This window comes from Pan paniscus, chromosome 22 (genome assembly GCF_029289425.2).
Source record: "Pan paniscus chromosome 22, NHGRI_mPanPan1-v2.0_pri, whole genome shotgun sequence".
NCBI lineage: Eukaryota > Metazoa > Chordata > Mammalia > Primates > Hominidae > Pan > Pan paniscus.
Window position 1 is genome coordinate 10,577,257 of NC_073271.2, and position 20,095 is coordinate 10,597,351.

At 40.9% G+C, this 20,095-nt stretch overlaps 1 protein-coding gene across 11 annotated transcripts in view; it reads right to left on the reverse strand.

The window, feature by feature from the left end:
* Positions 1-3,602: 3,602 nt before the first annotated feature.
* LIPI (lipase I) overlaps positions 3,603-20,095 on the reverse strand; it is a 112,268-nt gene continuing 95,775 nt past the window's right edge. For 10 of the 11 annotated variants that reach the window (XM_055105345.2, XM_003819184.6, XM_055105352.2 and 7 more), the window contains one exon: positions 3,603-8,991. In XM_055105345.2, the coding sequence (XP_054961320.1) occupies positions 8,904-8,991 (88 nt within the window). In that variant the 3' untranslated portion in view covers positions 3,603-8,903. Of the gene's footprint in view, positions 9,412-20,095 lie in introns of all 11 variants that reach the window. The other variant, XM_055105349.2, reaches the window with a different exon arrangement.

Genomic DNA, 20,095 nt, shown 5'->3' on the forward strand with positions numbered 1-20,095 from the left:
CCAGCCAGAAATGGGAAGTGTCTCAAACCTTAGTGAAGTGATCTTGAATCTCTGATTTACAGGGCTGATTTTGACACATTATTCTCAAGAAAACAGTGGTTTAGGGCATGGTCTCAAGCTCTATCTAGATTGAAATTCTGTCAGGCATGTTAGCTCACATTTGTAATCCAAGCACTTTGGGAGGCAAAGGTGGGAGGATCGCTTGAACTCAGAAGTTTGAGACCAGTCTGAGCAACATAGTGAGACACCATCTCTACAAAAAATTCAAAAATTAGCTGGGCATGGTGGCACACACCTGTAGTTCCAGCTACTGAGGAGGCTGAGGCAGAAGGATCACTTGATCCCAGGAGGTTGAGGTTGTGATGAGCTGTGATCATGCCATAGCACTCCAGCCTGGGCAACAGAGCAAGACCCTGCCTCAAAAAAAACACAATCTTTACCAGCTCTGTGATCTAGCACAATTTATTTGAGTTTTGCAGGCCTCATCCAAAGATAGTAATTGGACTTACCTTATTGGTTGTGACAACTAAATAAAAAATAATACATGAAAAGTGCTTAGAACAGTTCCTGACACTTAGTAAGAGCTTTGTAAGTATTAACTAATATTAGTACCGTCATCATCTTTATTGCCACTATTTACTGAGTATTTAATATGTACCAGACATGTCTAAGCACATATAGTACATGCATTATTAGCTCATTGAATTTCACTTCATTTTTTTTTTGGGGGGGGTAGGGTGGGGTTTGTTGTTTTTTGTGACAGAATCTCACTCTGTCACCCAGGCAGGAGTGCAGTGGTGCAATCTCGGCTCACTGCAACCTCTGCCCCCCAGGTTCAAACAATTCTCCTGCTTCAGCATCCCAAGTAGCTGGGACTACAGGCATGTGCCACCACACCCGGCTAATTTTTGTATTTTTAGTAGAGACAGGGTTTCACCATGTTGGCCAGGCTGGTCTTGAACTCCTGACCTCAAGTGATATGCCCACCTTGACCTTCCAAAGTGCTGAGATTACAGGCATGAACCACTGTGCCCGGCTGAACTACACTTTCAAGTAAGGGTTAACCCTGTGCTTCAGTTGAGGAAACTAAAAATGGGAGAGTTCAGTACAAAGTTAAACCGGCAAGTAATTGAAGTCAAAATCTAGAATCAAGGGTTTTTTGTTTATTTTTTATTTTGGAGACAGGGCCTTGCCATGTCACCCAGGTTGGAGCGCAGTGGTGCAATCACAGCTCACTTTAGCTTCAACCTCCTGGGCTCAAGCGATCCTCCCACCTCAGCCTACTGAGTAGCTGGGATCACAGGCATGCACCACCACACCTGGCTAATTTTTGTATTTTTTGTAGAGACAGGGTTTCATTATGTTGTCCTGGCTGGTCTTGAACTGCTGGGTTCAAGCAATCCACCATCCACCTTGGCCTCCCAAAGTGCTGGGATTACAGGCGTGAGCCACTGCATCCGGCCTGGAATCGAGTTTTCCTAACTCCGGAGTTACGCTGTTATTGCCCTCTGCTACTGTCCATAGTAACAGCCATATTACTGAGTACTTCCCACTCACTGAGTAGGGTGCTGAGCACTTTACATGCCTTATTTCATTTAATGTTCACAATAATCCTATGAGGTAGATTCTTTTGTTATTCCCATTTTACAGATGAGGTAACCAAGGATCAGAGAAGCTAAGCAGCCTCCACAAATTTATATGGCAAAGAAAGTCAGCATTTAAATCCAGGCCTTCCTGACTCTAAAATCTGTTCTATTGAGTTTGACTGCCAAACAGGTGAGCAGAATGGTTGGTGATCCATAACGTCTGGGATCCACTGAAACTCAGGGATAGAGTTTGGCTAATCAGCCCTATTTTCTGAGCTATCGTTAGGGACAATTTTCACTTTCTCTGACGCTTCATTTCCCTGCAGCTTCTGAAAGCTGTTGATTTGCTCAGAATAAGACCATGTTCTGTGCCTTTCGCATCTCAGATTGTTGTGTACATGCTCAAGAGTATGGAGGAATCATAAACATTCCAGAAGGAGGCCCTGGTGTACTATGCGAAGTTTTTGCCACATTGCTATGAGAGGAATCTGTGTTTCTTGACCAAACACTTGAGGTTATGGGACTGCAAGATTCCAAATGTGCATTTCAACAGGTCGTGATGGGGCAACTTGTCTTGTGATGAATAGCACTGTAAGTAGAATATATTCTATAGACAAGGGATTCTTAGCCAGGCATGCATGGTGGGGCTTCAGAGGCTCTGGGAACATTCTGTATGTGTGTGTGCATTTTACTGGAGAGAGAGCTCCTAACTTTTGTAATATTCTCAAAGGAGCTCATGACTCAAAAAAATCATTTACAAACCATTGTTCTCCGGCCGGGCGCAGTGTCTCATGCCTGTAATCCCAGCACTTTGGGAGGCCAAGAAGGGCCGTTCACCTGAGACCAGCCTGGCCAAAATGGTGAAACCCTGTCTCTACTAAAAATACAGTCAGCTGGGTGTGGTGGCGCATGCCTGTAATCCCAGCTACTCGAGGGGCTGAGGCAGGAGAATAGCTGGAACCCGGGAGGTGGAGGTTGCAGTGAGCAGAGATCGCGCCATTGCACTCCAGCTTGGGCGACTGAGCAAGACTCCATCTCAAAAAAAGAAGAAAAAAAAAGGGCTCCCATCTGCTTTTGCAGAATCAGAGAATGTGATCACTGCAACGGTTGAGGGGAGGGCACAGGGGAAGGAAAGGGGAGGGCCAAAGGCTGGAGGGACAATAGCTCACCCTGGAGTATTTTCAAGTTTAGTGGGGACGACTCTGAAAACAAGCTGACTCTGAAAATGACACAGAATTCACAGTGTTATTGCTTCTTTGAAAGGTGGGCGGTCCGTGGTTTTTCCTCAGCATTCATTCATATACTTCTAGCAAGTGCCATTTAGTTTCATACAGTTTACATATACCTGGTTTTGCTGCATCTGGAGAGATTCAGGATAGTTCTTGTTAATGAGAAGTCATAGGGTGAAGCTATAATGCACTATCCATTATGAACCCTGATAACTTGAGACAGGTCTCAGTGAATTTAGAAAGTTTATTTGGCCAAGGTTGAGGACGCACACCCGTGACACAGCCTCAGTAGGTTCTGAGGACGTGTGCCCAAGGTCATCAGAGCAGTTTGGTTTTATACATTCTAGGAACACAGAAGACATCAATCAATGTGTACAAGATTAACACTGGGTCAGTCTGCAAAGGCGGGACAACTTGAAGCAAAGGCGGGAATTCTCAAAGCAAGGAGGGCACTTCTGGGTCATAGGTAGTTGAGAGACAAATGGTTGCATTCTTTTGAGTTTCTGATTACCCTTCCCAAAGGAGGAAATTAAATATGCATTTATCTCTGTGAGCAGAGTGACTTTGAATAGAATGGGAGGCAGGATGGCCCTAAGCAGTTCCCAGCTGGACTTTTCCCTTTAGCTTAGTGATTTGGAAGCCCCAAGATTTATTTTTCTTTTACACAATTTTTAAAACCCAGGTAGAAGTATCCATGCTTGTTAAAGAAACAAAGGAAGAAAGAAAAGCAAATGATAGGCTAGGCACGGTGGCTCACGCCTGTAATCTCAGCACTTTGGGAGGCCGAGGTGGGTGGATCACCAGAGGTCAGGAGTTTGAAAACAGCCTGGTCAACATGGTGAAACCCCATCTCTATTACAAGCACAAAATTAGGCAGGTGTGGTGGAGGGCGCCTGTAATCCCAGCTACTCTGGAGGATGAGGCAGGAGAATCACTGGAAGCCAGGAGGCAGAGGCTGCAGTGAGCCAAGATCGCACCACTGCACTCCAGCCTGGGCAAAAAAAGTGAACCTCTGTCTAAATAAATAAAGAGGTAAATAAATAAATACAATTATTTTAATCTGCTTGTTAAAGGTCTCTGATAGAATTTTGAATTTCTTTTTTTGTTATTTTGAATTTCTTTGTTTCTCTAATACAGCTATTTAGAATTCTCTTTCAGAAAAATGACACATTTTTGTTTCTCCAGGATTGGTCCCTGGTTCCTTTTTTAGTTCGTTTGATTAATTATTTCTTTTAATGATTTGTTGATGCCAGTAGATCTTTGTGGGTGTCTCGCCATTGAAGATTTTGATATTTATTGTAGTCAACACTGCCTGGGTTTGCTTGTAGCCATTGTTCCTAGGAAGGCTTTAGAGATATTCAAAACGACTTGAGTGTTGTGATCTAAGCTCTTTCTACTTTATGGGACATCTCAAGCCCAGTAACACTGTGGTTCTTGCAGGCTCACAGAGATACTACCTTGATGGTCTTGGACAACATGGTCTTGCAGAATTTTCTGAATTATCTAGCAGAGACTCTTCTTCTTTTACTTTCTCCCAAACAAATGGAGTCTGTGTGTGTGTTTATCTGTGTGTGTGTGTTCTGAGACACATGAAAGTGAAGTGGAGTGACCCAAACATCTCTGTGGCCATGACCACTATGACTGCACTGGGTCAGACCTGAATCCAGCAGAGTGCTTGATCTCACCCAAGGCCTGCCACCACAGCTTCCTGGTTACTGTGTGATACCCAACCTTGTTTTAACCTGAATTGACTTTCCCTTAGCTGAGAGAGCCAGACAGACTCCATCTTGGCTCCTTCACCTACAGCCCCTTACCCACCCCCTTCCTCAAGGACTTAACTTGTGCAAGCAGTCTCCCAGCACATCCAAGGACGCAATTAACTAATAAGATACTGTGGCAAGCTATGTCCGCAGTTCCTAGGAATTTGCCCAGTTGATAGCACCCAGAGCCCCTGTTGTTTGTGTCCAGTTGATAACACCCAAAGCCCCGCGTCTATCACCTTGTAATGGATTTAAAGCCCCTGCACCTGGAACTGTTTGTTTTCCTGTAACCATTTATCCTTTTAACTTTTTGCCTGCTTTACTTCTGTAAGATTGTTTTAACTAGACTCCCCCCACCTCCCCTTTCTAAACCAAAGTACATAAGAAAATCTAACACCTTCTTTGGGGCCAAGAGAATTTTAAGTACTAGCCATCTCTTGGTCACCGGCTAATAAAGAACTCCTGAATTCATCTCAGCATGTGGCGTTTCTCTGTAACTCACTCGGTTACAACAACTGTCTATGTTCATTCAGGGCACTGTGGCTCTACAATCAGCAGGTGAAAAAGTCAGCCAGGCCTCGATTACTCCCTTCAGTTTAGCAAGTTTCTTTAGGCCCTAGGTTGGTTCAGAGGTGCTATTCAGGAGTCAGGGACTAAAATAAAAAACTTCAGAAAGCTAAGGTTTTGGCAGTGAGAGTTTGGCAGAAGAGTGTGGAATAGATCTTTAAAAAAGTGAAAGTTTCTAAATAAAGATTGAAACCTGATGGGAAAAACAATAGAGAAATATACAAAAATTATTTTCATGCTAATTTTACTTATTTATTTATTTATTTATTTTTGAGATAGGATCTTGCTTTATCACCCTGGCTGGAGTGCAGTGGCCTGAGCTCAGCTCACTGCCAGCTCTGCCTCCCGGGTTCAAGTGATTCTCCCACCACAGCCTCCCTAGTAGTTGGAAATACAGGCATGTGCCATGATGTCCAGCTAATTTTTTGTATTTTTAGTAGAGATGGGGTTTTGCCATGTTGGCCAGGCTGGTCTTCAACTCTTGGCCTCAAGTGGTCAGCTCACCTCGGCCGGCCTCCCAAAGTGCTGGGATGACAGGCATGAGCCACTGCGCCCAGCCCAGTTTGTTATTTAATTACACCAGCCCTCATTTTGAAAAAAGACTAGATGCAGGGATTAACAACTAGTGCTTTGATTTTACTTGTAAAATGTATTTTCTTTTTTTTTCTTGTGGGTGCCAGTAAATTAAACACTAATAAAAATATAATACAGGCCTGGCACGGTGGCTCATGCTTGTAATCCCAGCACTTTGAGAGGCCAAGGCAGGTGGATCACAAGATCATGAGTTCGAGACTAGCCTGGCCAACATAGTGAAACTCCGTCTCCACTAAAAATACAAAAAAAAAAAAAAAATAGCCAGGCATGGTGGTGGGCGCCTGTAATCCCAGCTACTCAGGAGGCTGAGGCAGGAGAATTGCTTCAACCTGGGAGGTGGAGGTAACAGTGAGCTGAGAGCGTGCCAATGCACTCCAGCCTGGGCGACAGTGTGAGAATCCATCTCAAAAAAAAAAAATATATATATATATAATACATGTTTTCAGTCATGTAGTGTATGTGTGTGTATTATCTTTATATATGCTATATATTATCTATATATTTATAATATATAGATAAAATATACATTATATATAGAAACAGACAAAATATACATTACACACACACACACTCATTCACACACATGTGCAATGTGGTCTAAGGTATTGCAGTGTGGTAACATGTACACATTTCACAAGTTTACATCTTTGAGTTACTCTGGAAGACTGTTATCACCTCTGGCAAGGAAGGTTCATTAGGAGGTTAATGGGTTCTAATGTACACGAAACGGTTGGCTACTGCCTTGTCTGTTACCCAGAGGCCCTAAGCAATCAGGAAGACAGGAACAAAATTTCTGCTCTTGGTAACGTTTGCAGTGCATTTCATAAGTGTCATTAATGTCACAAGCTGAGATTGAAAAGCTTCTGGGGATATATGGAAAATTAATTGGGGGCATTAGAAAAGTAAAATAGCATGAGGTTGTGTGTGTGTGTGTGTGTGTGTGTGTGTGTTAAAGAATGCATGAAGATTGTGAGCAGATGCCCAAGGGGTGGAGAAGAGAGAAACAGTTTCTCTGTGGATTGAAGAAAGGACTGTGGAGGGAAGGGCTGCAGTGTAAACTGAAGTAACTGTTTTAATGAAAATCTGTCAGACAGTAGAGGTACAGGCAGCACTGCTTAAATCCCTAGGGAAAAAATAGAGTGTTTGTGTTTTTGGGTAGAACATGTATCTAATACCTGAAGCACCTTCACCTACTTCCAGGTGAGCACCAACAATGGCCCCAATTCACCTTCAAGTGGATTATTATCAAAGTACATCATTATGATACTATCAGGTCATGGCAGGTGTTATAAATTGTGTCCCCACAAAAATTCATATTTTAAAACTTTAACCCCTAGTTCCTCAGAATGTGACTATACTTGGAGATAGGGCCCTTCAGTGGATAATGAAGTTAAAATGAGACTGCTAGAGTGGACCCTAATCTAATCTGACTGGTCCCCTTAAAAGAAGAGGAAATTTAGACATACTGAGACACCAGGGATGTGCATATACAGAGGAAAGACCATGTGAGGTCACAGCAATAGGGCAGCCATCTGCAAGGATAAAAGAAGGGCTTCATAAGCATGTTAGTCATTATCACACTGCTATAAAGAAATACCCAACACTGGTAATTCATAAAGGAAAGAGGTTTAATTGACTCACATCAGGAGGCCTCAGGAAACTTAGAATCATGGCAGAAGGGGAAGCAGGCACCTTTTTCACAAGTGGCAGGAGACAGAAGTGTGAAGTGTGAGCACAAGAAAACTGTCACTTTTAAAACCATCAGATTGTATGAGACTCACTCACTATCACAAGAACAGTATGGGAGAAACAGCCCCCATAATGCAATCACCTCTCACCACGTTCCTCCCTTGACACATGAGGATTACAATTCAAGATGAGATTTGGGTGGGGACATAGAGCCAAACCATGTCAATGAGAAACCAAGCCTGCTGACACCTTGACTTGGACTTCTGGCCTCCAGAATTGTGGGAAAATAAATTTGTGCTGCTTAAGCCACCTAGTTTGTGGTATTTTGTTATGGCAGCTCAAGCAAACTAATTCAACAGGCAATCAAAGGCACAAAGGCTGTGACTGTGGTTGGCAGAGTGTGTTAGAAACACACATAAATCCTTGGGGTATTCAGACACAAGTGAGAGAGAGCTCAACACTAGAAATTACTGGACTGAACAGGGGAATTAGAGAATGCTAAGAACATTTAGATTATGATTTTGAATGTGATCATTTGTAAATCGAGTAAACAGATAACACATACTGAACTTAGGGGATTCATTTAACGTAGGAGTTAAGAACAGGGACCCAGACATCTTAGTTTTGAATTCTGGTCCTGTGCATGATTCTGGACGTGTTATTTGGCCTCTATCTCTTGGCTTCTTCATCTGCAGAGATAATATGGCTAGCTGCATATGGTTTCCATAAGGATTAAATAAATTAATATGTATAAAGCATTTAAACTGTTCCAGGAACACAGTGATATACATAAGAGTTAGCTATCTTCTTATTATTGTCATTATGAACAGACACTGCTCAGAATACTTTATTAAAAGCAATTTTCACAAAAATTACTTGGGCAACTGAGATATGGTGAGGTAAATTAACTTACTCAAGATCACATCATTAATAGGTAATGGCACCAGTATTTGACCCATAGGTTATTTATTGTACTCCATAGAAACAAAGCCATTATTTACAAAGGACTAAAAAAAGATGCCAAGTAGATGATTAAATAAGTGTATATGTTTACTAGGTTCACATTAATACAAGTGACTTCTCCAAATGAAAATTTACAAATAAAATAGTGTGCTCATTTATTTTACTACTGAGGTAGAATGGTTCTGTTGAAAACAGTGAATTGAAGTATTCACTAAACTTGCCCATTTTTCAAAAGGCATTTATTCATTATTAATAAATAATTAAAGTAAACAGTCAATGATAAGTATTAAATTGAGGAAGCAGAAAAAGTAAACAGAAATAAACAACTTTCAGAATATATTTGGAATGTTTAACTGTATGCATTTTTTATTTTCTTTTTGATTCTTAAAATTTTTTCCAAGAAATAGAAATACTTGAATCTCAAATTGAACAGTGCATTATAAAAGACTGATTGCATTGTTTCATTTACAAGTCCATTAATTCACAAGCAAGTGCATTTGATGGAAGAAGGCATCTTATGTGTTCTTTGGTGTACATGTGTTTGGATTAAGAAACACTTCCTCTCTTTCTTTAAGTACAATATTATACCTGCAAAGTGGTGGTCTGAGAAAGAGAAAAATGGAGAGAACAAAAAAATAACTATCAGTAAAACAACAGAGTTGATTTCCTTCTCTCATTAATATTAGAATAGTCCATGCCTGTAACTAGCTAGTTCTCTAAATGTAGGGAGTTGGAACAAATATATGGGATCATTTCCATTCTATCTCATTTGGCTGTGTAGGGATGAAGTAGACATAATGCTTACAAGAAAGAAAAAAATCTGTTTCAACTTCTTTTCTCACTGCTTTATTGGAAAACTTAATTGTATTAGAGATACAATTAGATACTGATACAGTTGAAACTTGAACTCAACTCAGTATCCAGGCCATTCCTTCCATCATGATGGTCACCAGAAGAGAGTCAGGGTGAATCACATAGACAAAGTTTGCCGAAGCAATTTAATCAGTCCTCTTATGCCACCTACTAAAATGGAAATAATAAATCCTAAAGTATTCTATATCTTGGACAGATTTTATATTTAATATTTCAAGCTTTCCAAGAAGCCAAGTCACTGCAGCACTGTTCACATATTTATAATAAAATAGTAAGACAAGTGTGTTTTCTTTTTTCTGCAATAGACTAAAAGCTCATGACCTTATTAGCATAGCATTGAATTATCTTATATTAGTGCATATATAGTAAATACATATTTTTGCAAATATCCTATATTTTACAAAGCCTCTACAAGCATTACAAAACAGCTTAGGCAGGTTCACAATGCCTATCAATGTTAAATTTTACCAAAGCCTTTGAGAAAAATTAATTTGCTGTCCTTTTACATTGTAAAAGTTCATCTAGTATCACTGTCATGAATTTTGATATCTTTTTTATCTTCTGTTTAATAGTTCCTTCTCCCAGGCAATAAAAAATAAAAACACTATAATTTTGTGATACATTTTGAATTACCAAGGGAAAAGAATATTATGTATCTATCTTTCTAATTTCAAAATGCATACTGAATTTGTACTTCTAATGCTTTGCTTACCACACATTACCAAAAATGAACACATTACACTGATAAAGTATAAGATTGATCTAAAATAATAAAAAAGAAATATAGTAATAAAAATTTTTTTAAATTCAAATACAATCTAGTTTTCTATTTTAATCCATATATATTATACCAAAGTACAAAAAATATATAAGCTTCTTTACTTGAAAAATCTCCCTAAGGCTTTTGCTCAACCTATCACCACATCTGTCCATTTAATATTCTCTTTTTTTTGCCATTAATATAGAGGCCCCTAAATTTGACTTCATTTTTTTATTTATTTGCTTATTTTAAATTCATAAAATTCTATGTATTCATTATGTACATGGTGTTTTGAAGAATAAATACATTGTGGAATGGTTAAATATAGTTAATTAAAATACACATTACCTCATATAGTTATTTTGCAACAAAAGCATTCAACATCTATTCCTGCATTTTTCAGGAATATAATATTTTGTTATTAACTGTGGTCACCATGCTGCGCAATAAATCTCTTGAACTCATTCCTTCTATCTAACTGTAATTTTCTATCCTTTGACCAACATCGCCTTAACACCTTCCCCTCCCAACTGCTCAGCCTCTGGTAACCATGGTTCTACTCTCTGCTTCTATGAGATCAACTTTTTTAGATTCCACATGTGAGTGAAATCCTACAGTCTTTGTCTTTGTGTGCCTGGCTTATTATACTTAACATAATGTCCTTCAGGTTCATTCATGCTGTTGCCAATGATGGGATTTCCTTCTTTATTATGTCTGAATAGTATTCCAATTTATAGACCTCTATCTATCTATCATCTATCTCTCTCTATATATAGGTGATATATACACACATACTATATTTTTAATATATATAGTATATACCATATACTATATATATATAATATACATATTATATTTTTCTTACAGCTTCATCCACTATTGAAATCTTAGCTTTATTTTTTATCTTGGTTATAGTGACTAATGCTGTAATTAACATGGAAGTGCAGATATCTCTTCAACATACTGATTTCATTTCCTTTGATATACACCCAGTAGTGGGATTGCTGAATCATATATTAGTTCTATTTTTAATGTTTTTAGGAACTTCCAAACTGTTTTTCCTAACAACTTTACTAATTTACATTCTCATCAGTAGTTATCAACCATTCCCTTTTTTCCATGTTCTCACCAACATTTGTTATAACTTTTGTCTTTATGGTAATAGCCATTCTAACAGTCATGAGGTGATACCTCATTGTGGTTTTAATTTGCGTTTCCCTCATCGTTAGTGACATTGAACACATTTTCATATACCTGTTGGCCACTTGTATGTCTTCTTTTGAAAAATGTGTTTTCAGATCCTTTGCCCAATTTTTAATAAGGTTATTTGTTTTCTTGATATTGAGTTGTTTGAGTTCCTTATATATCTTGGAGATTCACCCCTCATCATATATATACTTTGCAAATAATTTCTCCCATTCTGTAGATTGTCTCTTACCTCTGTTAATTATTTCCTTTGATGAGCATAAGCTTTTTAGTTTAATGTAATCCCATTTGTCTATTTTTGCATTTGTTGCCTGTGCTTTTGAGTTCATATCCAAAAAATCATTGTCCAGACTGATGTCAAGAAGATGTTCCCTATATTTTCTTCTAGCAAGTTTATAATTTCAAGCCTTAGATTTTAGTCTTTAGTCCATTTGGAGTTGAATTTTTTGTATAAGGTATGACATAAAGGTCTAATTTTATTCTTTTGCATATGAATATACAGTTTTTCCAACACCATTTATTTTCATTTTGTTTCATTTTTTAAAAATAGATTCAGGGGGTACATATGCAGGTTTGTTACAAGAATATATTGTGTAATGATGAAGTTTGGGCTTCCTGTGTACCCAATCACCCGAATAGTGAATGTTGTACTCAATAGGTAATTTTTCAATCCGCATCCCTCTCCCACACTAATCTCTTTTAGAATCCCGGTATTGATTATTTCCCTCTGTATTTCCATGGGTACCCACTCCAACACTATTTATTGAAGAGACTGTCCTTTCTCCATTGTGTGCTCTTGGAACCTTTGTTGAAAATTAATTTTTAAATGGCTGAATTTATTTTATTTCTAGGCTCTCTGTTCTGTTCCATTGGTCCATGTCTCTATTTTTATGCCAGTATTATACTACTTTGGTTACTATAGCTTTCTAATATATTTTGAAGTTATTTGGTGTGATGTCTCTAGCTTTGTTCTTTTTGCTCAAAATTGCTTTAGCTATTTAAAGTATTTTGTGGTTTCATACAAATTTTAAGATTTTCTTTCTATTTCAGTGAAGAATGTCATTGGTATTTTGATAGAGATTTCATTAAATCTGTAGATTCCTTTGGTTGTTATGGACATTTTTAACAATATTAACCCCTCCAAGCTACAAACATGGGATATCTTTCATTTATTTGTGTCTTCTTCAATTTATTTCATCAATGTTTTACAGTTTTCTATGTAAGAATTGTTTATCTTTTTGGTTAAATTTATTCCTAGGTATTTTATCATTTTATAGCTATTGTAAATACAATCGTGTTCTTGATTTATTTTTCAGATACTTTGCTATATTGCATTTTCAAAGCTATCTTTGAGAATGTTTTATTAATATTTATACATATTCATGCATTTTGTTTTAAAAAATGGAATCATACTCTTATAAAACGTCATGCTTTTCTCACCAGGCAATATATTATGAATCTTTTCATAAATATAAATAAGCATTTAAAATATATAAAAAAAGAAAAACTACTAATTTTGTGTATTGATTTTGTATCCTGCAATGTAACTTATTCCTAATATTCTTTTAAAATGTTACTTGGATAAGGTTTCCAGCAATAACACAGGGAAAAGAATAGTGCCTGTTTCCACCTGCCATGTGAGAAAACCCAATTCATAGTCCACTCGATAAGGCACATAGAAGGGTCTTCTCTAAGTAGTGGGAATCATTACACCTAGACTGAGCACTTATCCAAGCTAGCTTAATAAATTTTGAAAGCAGGACCTGAAAGGTTTAACCCCAGTAACATAACAGTATTTTGAGAATAGAATTTAAGAGCATTTGTAGGAATACAAAAATATAGAACATTCAATAAGATAAAATTCACAGCATCTGTGATCTAATTTAGAATTACTAAGCATTGTGAAGCAGGAAAATGGACCCATATGAGGTGAAAAATCAACCAATTGAAACTAACCCAGAACTAGCACAAATGTGAGACTCAGCAGATAAATGCATTAAAACAGTTATTATACGTTTATTTCAGATCTTCAAAAGTGAAGTGGAGACATGAGAGATATAAAGAGGAGAGAACTACGATGTTTGAGATGAATAATACTCTTATGAGATTAAAAGCAGATTAGATATTGCAGAAAAAATCAGTGAACTTGATAACATAGCGACAGAAACTATTCAAAATAAAATGCAAAGAGAAAATAGAATTTTAAAATTAGCAAAGCTATCATCACACTGTTGTACTATCAAATATTAGATCTTACTTCAAGTAGCCAAAAATACTTAAAATTGGAATCCTCAGAGGAGAAGTAGTAGAGGAACACAGAAAAAAAATCTCAAAAAAATAGCTGGAAATTTAGATGAAACTTGATGAAAACTATAAACCCACTGTATTAGTCTGTTCTCACACTGCTATAAAGAACTGCCCAAGACTGGGTAATTTATAAAGGAAAGAGGTGTAATTGACTCACAGTTCAGCATGGCTTGGAAGGCCTCAGGAAACTTACAATCATGGCAGAAGGCCCCTCTTCACAGGGCAGAAGGAGAGAGAATGAGTGCCCAGCGAAGGGGAAGCCCCTTAAAAAACTTTCAGATCTTGGCCGGGCTCAGTGGCTCACACCTGTAATCCCAACACCTTGGGAGGCCAAGGCAGGTGGATCATGAGGTCAGCAGATTGAGACCATCCTGGCTAAGATGGTGAAACCCCGTCTCTACAAAAAATTAGCCAGGCGTGGTGGCATGCACCTGTAGTCCCAGCTACTTGGGAGGGTGAGGCAGGAGAATCACTTCAACCCAGGAGGCAGAGGTTGCAGCAAGCCAAGATCACGCCACTGCACTCCAGCCTGGGCAACAGGGCAAGACTCTGTCTCAAAAAAAAAAAAAAAAGTTCTGATCTCATGGGAACTAACTATCACAGGAACAGGATGGGGGAACCACCACAATGAATCAATTATTCAATTATCTCCACCAGGTCCCTCTCATGACATGTGGGGATTATGGGAACTACAATCAGACCCATCCACAATGGCTACAGGCCTGTTTTGAAGATTATTGTAAGACTCCAGTGGCTCTAACAAAACAAGGGACCATAGAAAAGACCCACAAAGTGCAGGCCCAGGAGAAAGAGCAGCAAGGAAAACAGGAAAAACCTGTCCTACAGGCCCTGCCAGAGGAGCTAGAGACTCCACCCCCTTATGTTCCAATTTACCCTTCTCTGGCAAGGCTTAGGCAGGAAGCCACTCCAGCAGCTGCCTCTGGAGGGTCGGACTCAGAGGAGAGTATCCCCGAAACTTCAACATGTAGGGAAGAGCCAAGGCCACTGCGCGATAAATCAAAGAGGAACTCCAGGATAAGGTTGGTGGTCTTTGGTCAGGACATGCCTGAGTCATGCAGATTCCCCTCAGAGAAACTAGATTTGGGTGGGGACATCGCCAAACCATGTCACCCACAGGTCCAAGAAAGCCAACAAACTTCAAAAAACAAGAAGTATGAAGAAAATTACAGCATGGTACATCATAATCAAATTGCTCAAAATCAGTGACAAAGAGAAAAATCTTAAAACCAGCCAAGAAGAAAAGTAGATTATCTTTGGGGCAACAAAGAAAGGATAGCAACATATTTCTCTTTAGGTTCAGTGCATGGTAGAAGATGGCAAAACATCATCCTTAAAGAATTGATAGACCAGCCTGACCAACATGGTGGTGAAGAAGGAATTCATGAATTTTACAAGTATAATCAAAGACAACCAAGACATTTTTACTTTTTCCTTCAAAAGCTTAGTATAGCAACCTCCGCACCCCGCTCCCCACCCCCCATAGTCTAAGTTAGAGAAGAATACTAACTGCTTGTTTTTCCTTCTGTGCTCAGCAAGCCTTACCTACTTGCTAATTTCACATTCCTTGAGGCTCAGCGAGTTCCTGCTTCACCTCCCTAGTGCAGCTGCAAAGTTACAAGGTTGATACAGAAACATAGTTTCCCAGGGATGTGGAACATATAGCATAAATAAATGTAAAAGACTGATCAACTGCCTTTCTTCTCGCTTCTGTAAGTAGGCTTCCTACATCACATAGCTCCCGGCCACTGACTGCTTAAAAGGTAGCTGCTTTCTTTGTCCGGGGCTCAGACTTTTCTGGACACTAGTCCAACTGAGCCAGGTGATCACCTTTTAATAAAGACCTTTCCTGAACTCTGTTCGATCTCTCTTATCTCTGATTGTCCCACAACATTTCTTGGGGCTCATCTGGGATTGGAGATTGTAGGTTTCTGTCTCCTTTGCCTATGGGTTAGAGCCCCAGGACGTGGGAGATTTGGGACTCTTGGCACCACTGGGTAAGACAGCCCAGAAGGAGAAAGGCTTTCCTGTGTCTTGGAGCCTTCCCTTGACAGCGCAAACGGAACCGACTCAGGAGTTGCAGGAGAGTCACAGAGCAGCGCGCAGGCAGACTACTGAACCAAGGTAAGGTTGGTCCCTAGGGAAGCCTGTCCCATAAGGACAGAAGGGGAGCTTGATCACCTCCCAGGGAACGACCACTTATCCAACCCAGAGTAGCTGGGTGCAGCAGGAGTGGCTTGCCAATTTTGATGAACTTCGTGTCCCCACTCACGCTGGAACTGGAAAAAGGGAGAAAATGGGCTGGAAGAGTGGCAAGTGCAGCAAGGTAGAGCTTGCTGGCAGGGTGACAAGAGTGGTTTGCCACCCCAACTGGGAGTGTGTGGGTGTGTGTGAACCTACCTGGGACACAAGAGAGGCTCATTTCACCTGATGAGGAGTCCTGGGGTAGGAGTGGTGTGTGTATGTGTGTGAATGTGGGAGCCTAACTAGGCTCATCTGGGACATGAGAGAGGCTCCTTTCATCTAATGAGGAGTCCTAGGGCAGGGGAGGTGTGTGACAGTGTGTGAAAGAGATGGTCTCAGGAGAGGCCAATGTGGGGAGTGATGTGGGGAGGTGCAGATCTCTTAGTGCAGACTGTGTCCTCCGAGGCGAGTGTGGGATGAGCCAGACCTAGGTCAGTGCGTAAGGCCGACAGGATTAGTTTCATAGCTTCACAGCAGTAGTTGGGTGTGACCTGGCCAAGCAGCACCCAAACCTCCTGTAATAGGACCCGGTCTGGTGAATCTGAGAGTGAAAGTGAGAGTGAAAGTGTGCTGTGAGGGAGGAAATTGGAGAAAAAGCATTGAAGCCGACTCCATTAGAATGTATGTTGAAGAACTTTAAGAAAGGCTTTGATGGTGATTATGGAATGAAGTTAAGACCGCAGAGGCTAAGAACCCTTTTTGAAATTGACTGGCCCTCTAATGTAGGGTGGCCAGCTGAGGGAACCATAGATATGGAAATAATTGGCCAAGTGTTTTGGGTGGTCACTGGGGTCAGACAACAGCCTGGGTACCCTGATCAGTTCCCATACATAGACTCCTGGCTGAACGTGATTCAGACCCGTCCAAAATGGCTACAGGCCTGCTTTGAAGATTATTGTAAGACTCTAGTGGCTGGAACAAAACAAAGAACAATAGAAAAGACCCACAAAGTGCAGGCCCAGGAGAAAGAGTAGCAAGGACAACAGGAAAATCCTGTCCTACAGGCCCCGCCAGAGGAGCTAGAGACTCCACCTCTTTGTGTTCTAATTTATCCATCTCTGGCAAGGCTTAGGCAGGAAGCCACTCCAGCAGCTGCCTCCAGAGGGTTGGACTCAGAGGAGAGTACCCCCCAAACTTCACCACATAAGGAAGAGCCAGGCCCACTGCTCGATAAATCAAAGGAGGAACTCCAGGATGAGGTTGGCCGTCCCTGGTCAGGACACACCCAAGCCATGCAGATGCCCCTCAGAGAAACTAGAGGACAGATCTATTTAGATGCACAAAATGAGGTTCAAGGAGGAGAACAGCTTTATGTTTATAAGCCCTTCTCTACTACAGACATTTTCAACTGTAAACAGCATACTCCCTCCTATACGGAAAAACCCCAGGCTCTTATTGACCTAATGCTGTCCATCTTCTTAACTCACAACCCAACCTGGGCTGACTGCAAGCAGCTCCTTCTGTCACTGTTCAGTACAGAAGAACGCTGCAGAGTAATACAAGTGGCTAATCAGTGGCTAGAAAGCAACACCCCAGTAGGCATGGCAGATGTCAAACAGTATGCACAACAGACTTTACCAATAGAAACTGATCCAGGCTGGGACTGAAATCAGGCCCAAGGGCTGCTAAACTTGCTGAGATACTGAGAGGCTCTGATACAAGGAATAAAGGCTGGAGGGAAAAAGGCAACAAACACTGGAAAGGTTTCAGAGGTTCATTAGAAACCAGATGAAAGCCCCAGTGAGTTCTACGAGAGGCCTTGTGAGGCTTACTGACTCTACACACCTTTTGACCCAGAAGTGGCAGGGAATCAGTGCATGGTTAAGCAGCATTCATGAGTGAAGCACAAAATGATATTAAGCAAAAGTTGCAGAGGCTGGAGGGGTTTGAAGGTATGAACATTCCCCAGCTTATCCAGGTGGCAACCAAAGTGTTTGTAAATTGAGATGAAAAAGCAAAGTGGGAGGCCAAGGGTAGAGTGAAGGAAAAGGCAGAGTTCTTGGCCACAGCCCTGGTTGAAAGAGAGGCTGGATTTGCAAGGGGACATGAATGTGTCATGGATGTGGTCACAGTAGAGGACAAGCTAGTCCAGATCCGGAGACCAGGACAGGTCAGGAAGGTCAGCCTAGACTAGAGAGAGATCAATGTGCGAGATGCAAGCAAAGAGGGCATTGGAAAGATGAATGTCCAGAGAAAGAATAGTACAAGGGCAACAACCAGAGACAGAATGACTGGACAGAGCCCCCTTCCGCCACTGGGCAAGGCATAGTAAGATCTGACATGGATCTAATTGGGCTGGCAGAAGCCAATGACTACCTTGAAGACTGGGACAGATCGGGCTCCATCTCATTAGGCCCCAAGGAGCCTATGGTCTCAATTGTAGTAGGGCGCTGAAAAATAGACTTTATGGTAGACACAGGTGCTGAACACTCGGTTGTGACTCAAAAAATTGGGCCGTTATCAAAAGACTATGCTAATATTATCAGAGCCACAGTTATCACAGAAAAGACACCTTTTTTCAAATGAAAGAGATGTATGACTGGAGACCGAAAAGTCCAACATAAGTTCTTATATTTGCCAAACTGCCCAGTGCCACTATTAGGAAGAGACTTACTACAAAACTGCAGGCTCAGATCTCCTTTACACCAAGTGGAGATATGACCTTAAGCCTAAGGCAAAGAAAGGGTATGGTATTAACACTCACAATCCCCAAAACAGATGAATGGAGACTTCATGAAAGTAGTTGCCAGGAGTATGGAAAAAGATATAGTGTGGCTGAAAGAGAAAAACTATTCACAAACTTACTTCTTAAGTTACCAGGAGTCTGGGCAGAGGACAGTCCCCCGGGGCTGGTAGTGAATCAAGCACCTGTCATAGTAGAACTACTACAAGGAACCTACCTGGTGCAGATCTGTCAGTATCCCATTCCCACAGAGGTTAACCAAGGGATTGCAAAGCACTTAAAATGGCTCCTTGAATTTGGAATAATAGAGAGATGTGTCTCCTCATGGAATGCTCCCCTATTGCTGGTGTTAAAACCTTCTGGTGACTACTGGCCTATACAAGCCTTAAAGGCAATCAACGAGGTGGTGGCTACACTGCATGCTATTGTGCCTAACCTGTACGCTATGCTTGCACAAATACCTGCTAGTGCTGCTTGGTTCACATGCTTAGACATAAAAGATGCATTCTTCTGCATCCAATTAGCCCCTGTAAGCCGAGACATTTTTGCCTTTGATTGGGCCCATCTCAGTATACCTGGACTAGACTTCTCCAAGGATTTAAAAACTCCCCAACTATCTTTGAAGAAGCACTAGCCTCAGACTTAAAGGCTTTCACTCCACCTAGCGACCCATGTATCTTACTGCCATACATAAATGATTTGTTACTAGCTACACCCACCAGAAAGGAATGTATGCAAGGAACAGAGAGTCTCCTTTGAGCGCTGTGGAAAGCTGGCTATAAAGTGTCCAAGGAAAAGGCACAGACCTGTGGCCAAGGAGTTCAGTATCTTGGCTTTTACATCTCTCAAGGGCAGCATGAGCTTGGGTGGGAGCAAAAGGAGACTGTCTGTAGCATTCCTCAGCCAGACACAAGGCGGCAAGTGCGGGAATTCCTAGGGGCAGCTGGTTTCTCCCGTATATGGATCCCCAACTACTCGCTCCTAGCAAAACCTTTATATGAGGTGATGAAAGGGCAGGGAAAGGAGCCCCTCCTTTGGGGAAAAGAACAGGATATGGCTTTCAAGGAAATCAAGAAAGCTTTAATTCAGGCACCAGCACTAGGGCTGCCAGACATGACGAAGGCCTTTTACCTGTATGTTCATGAAAGAAAAGAAATGGCTACAGTAGTCTTAGTGCAAATGCTAGGGTCATGGTATTGGCCTGTAGCATATTTGTCCAAGCAACTAGACTTTGTGGCTAAGGGATGGCCACCCTGTTTCAAGGAACTGGCCGCCACTGCCTTGTTAGCCGAGGATGCTAACAAGCTCACATTTGGACAGAAGCTGATAATTCAGGTGCCCCACACAGTTGTCACCCTGATGGAACAGAGAGGACATCATTGGCTCTCTAACCCTAGGATGCTAACATACCAAGGGCTCCTATGTGAGAATCCATACATCACCTTAGAGACTGTGAATACCCTAAATCCAGCCACACTGTTACCAATAGAATATGTGGAACATGGGAAGCCCCCGTTATGTGCCCAAGGGTACCACTGCTGTGTAGAAACAGTGGATGAAGTCTTTTCAAGCCAGAAAGACTTAAAGGATCAACCCTTAAAAGACCCAGATGTTGA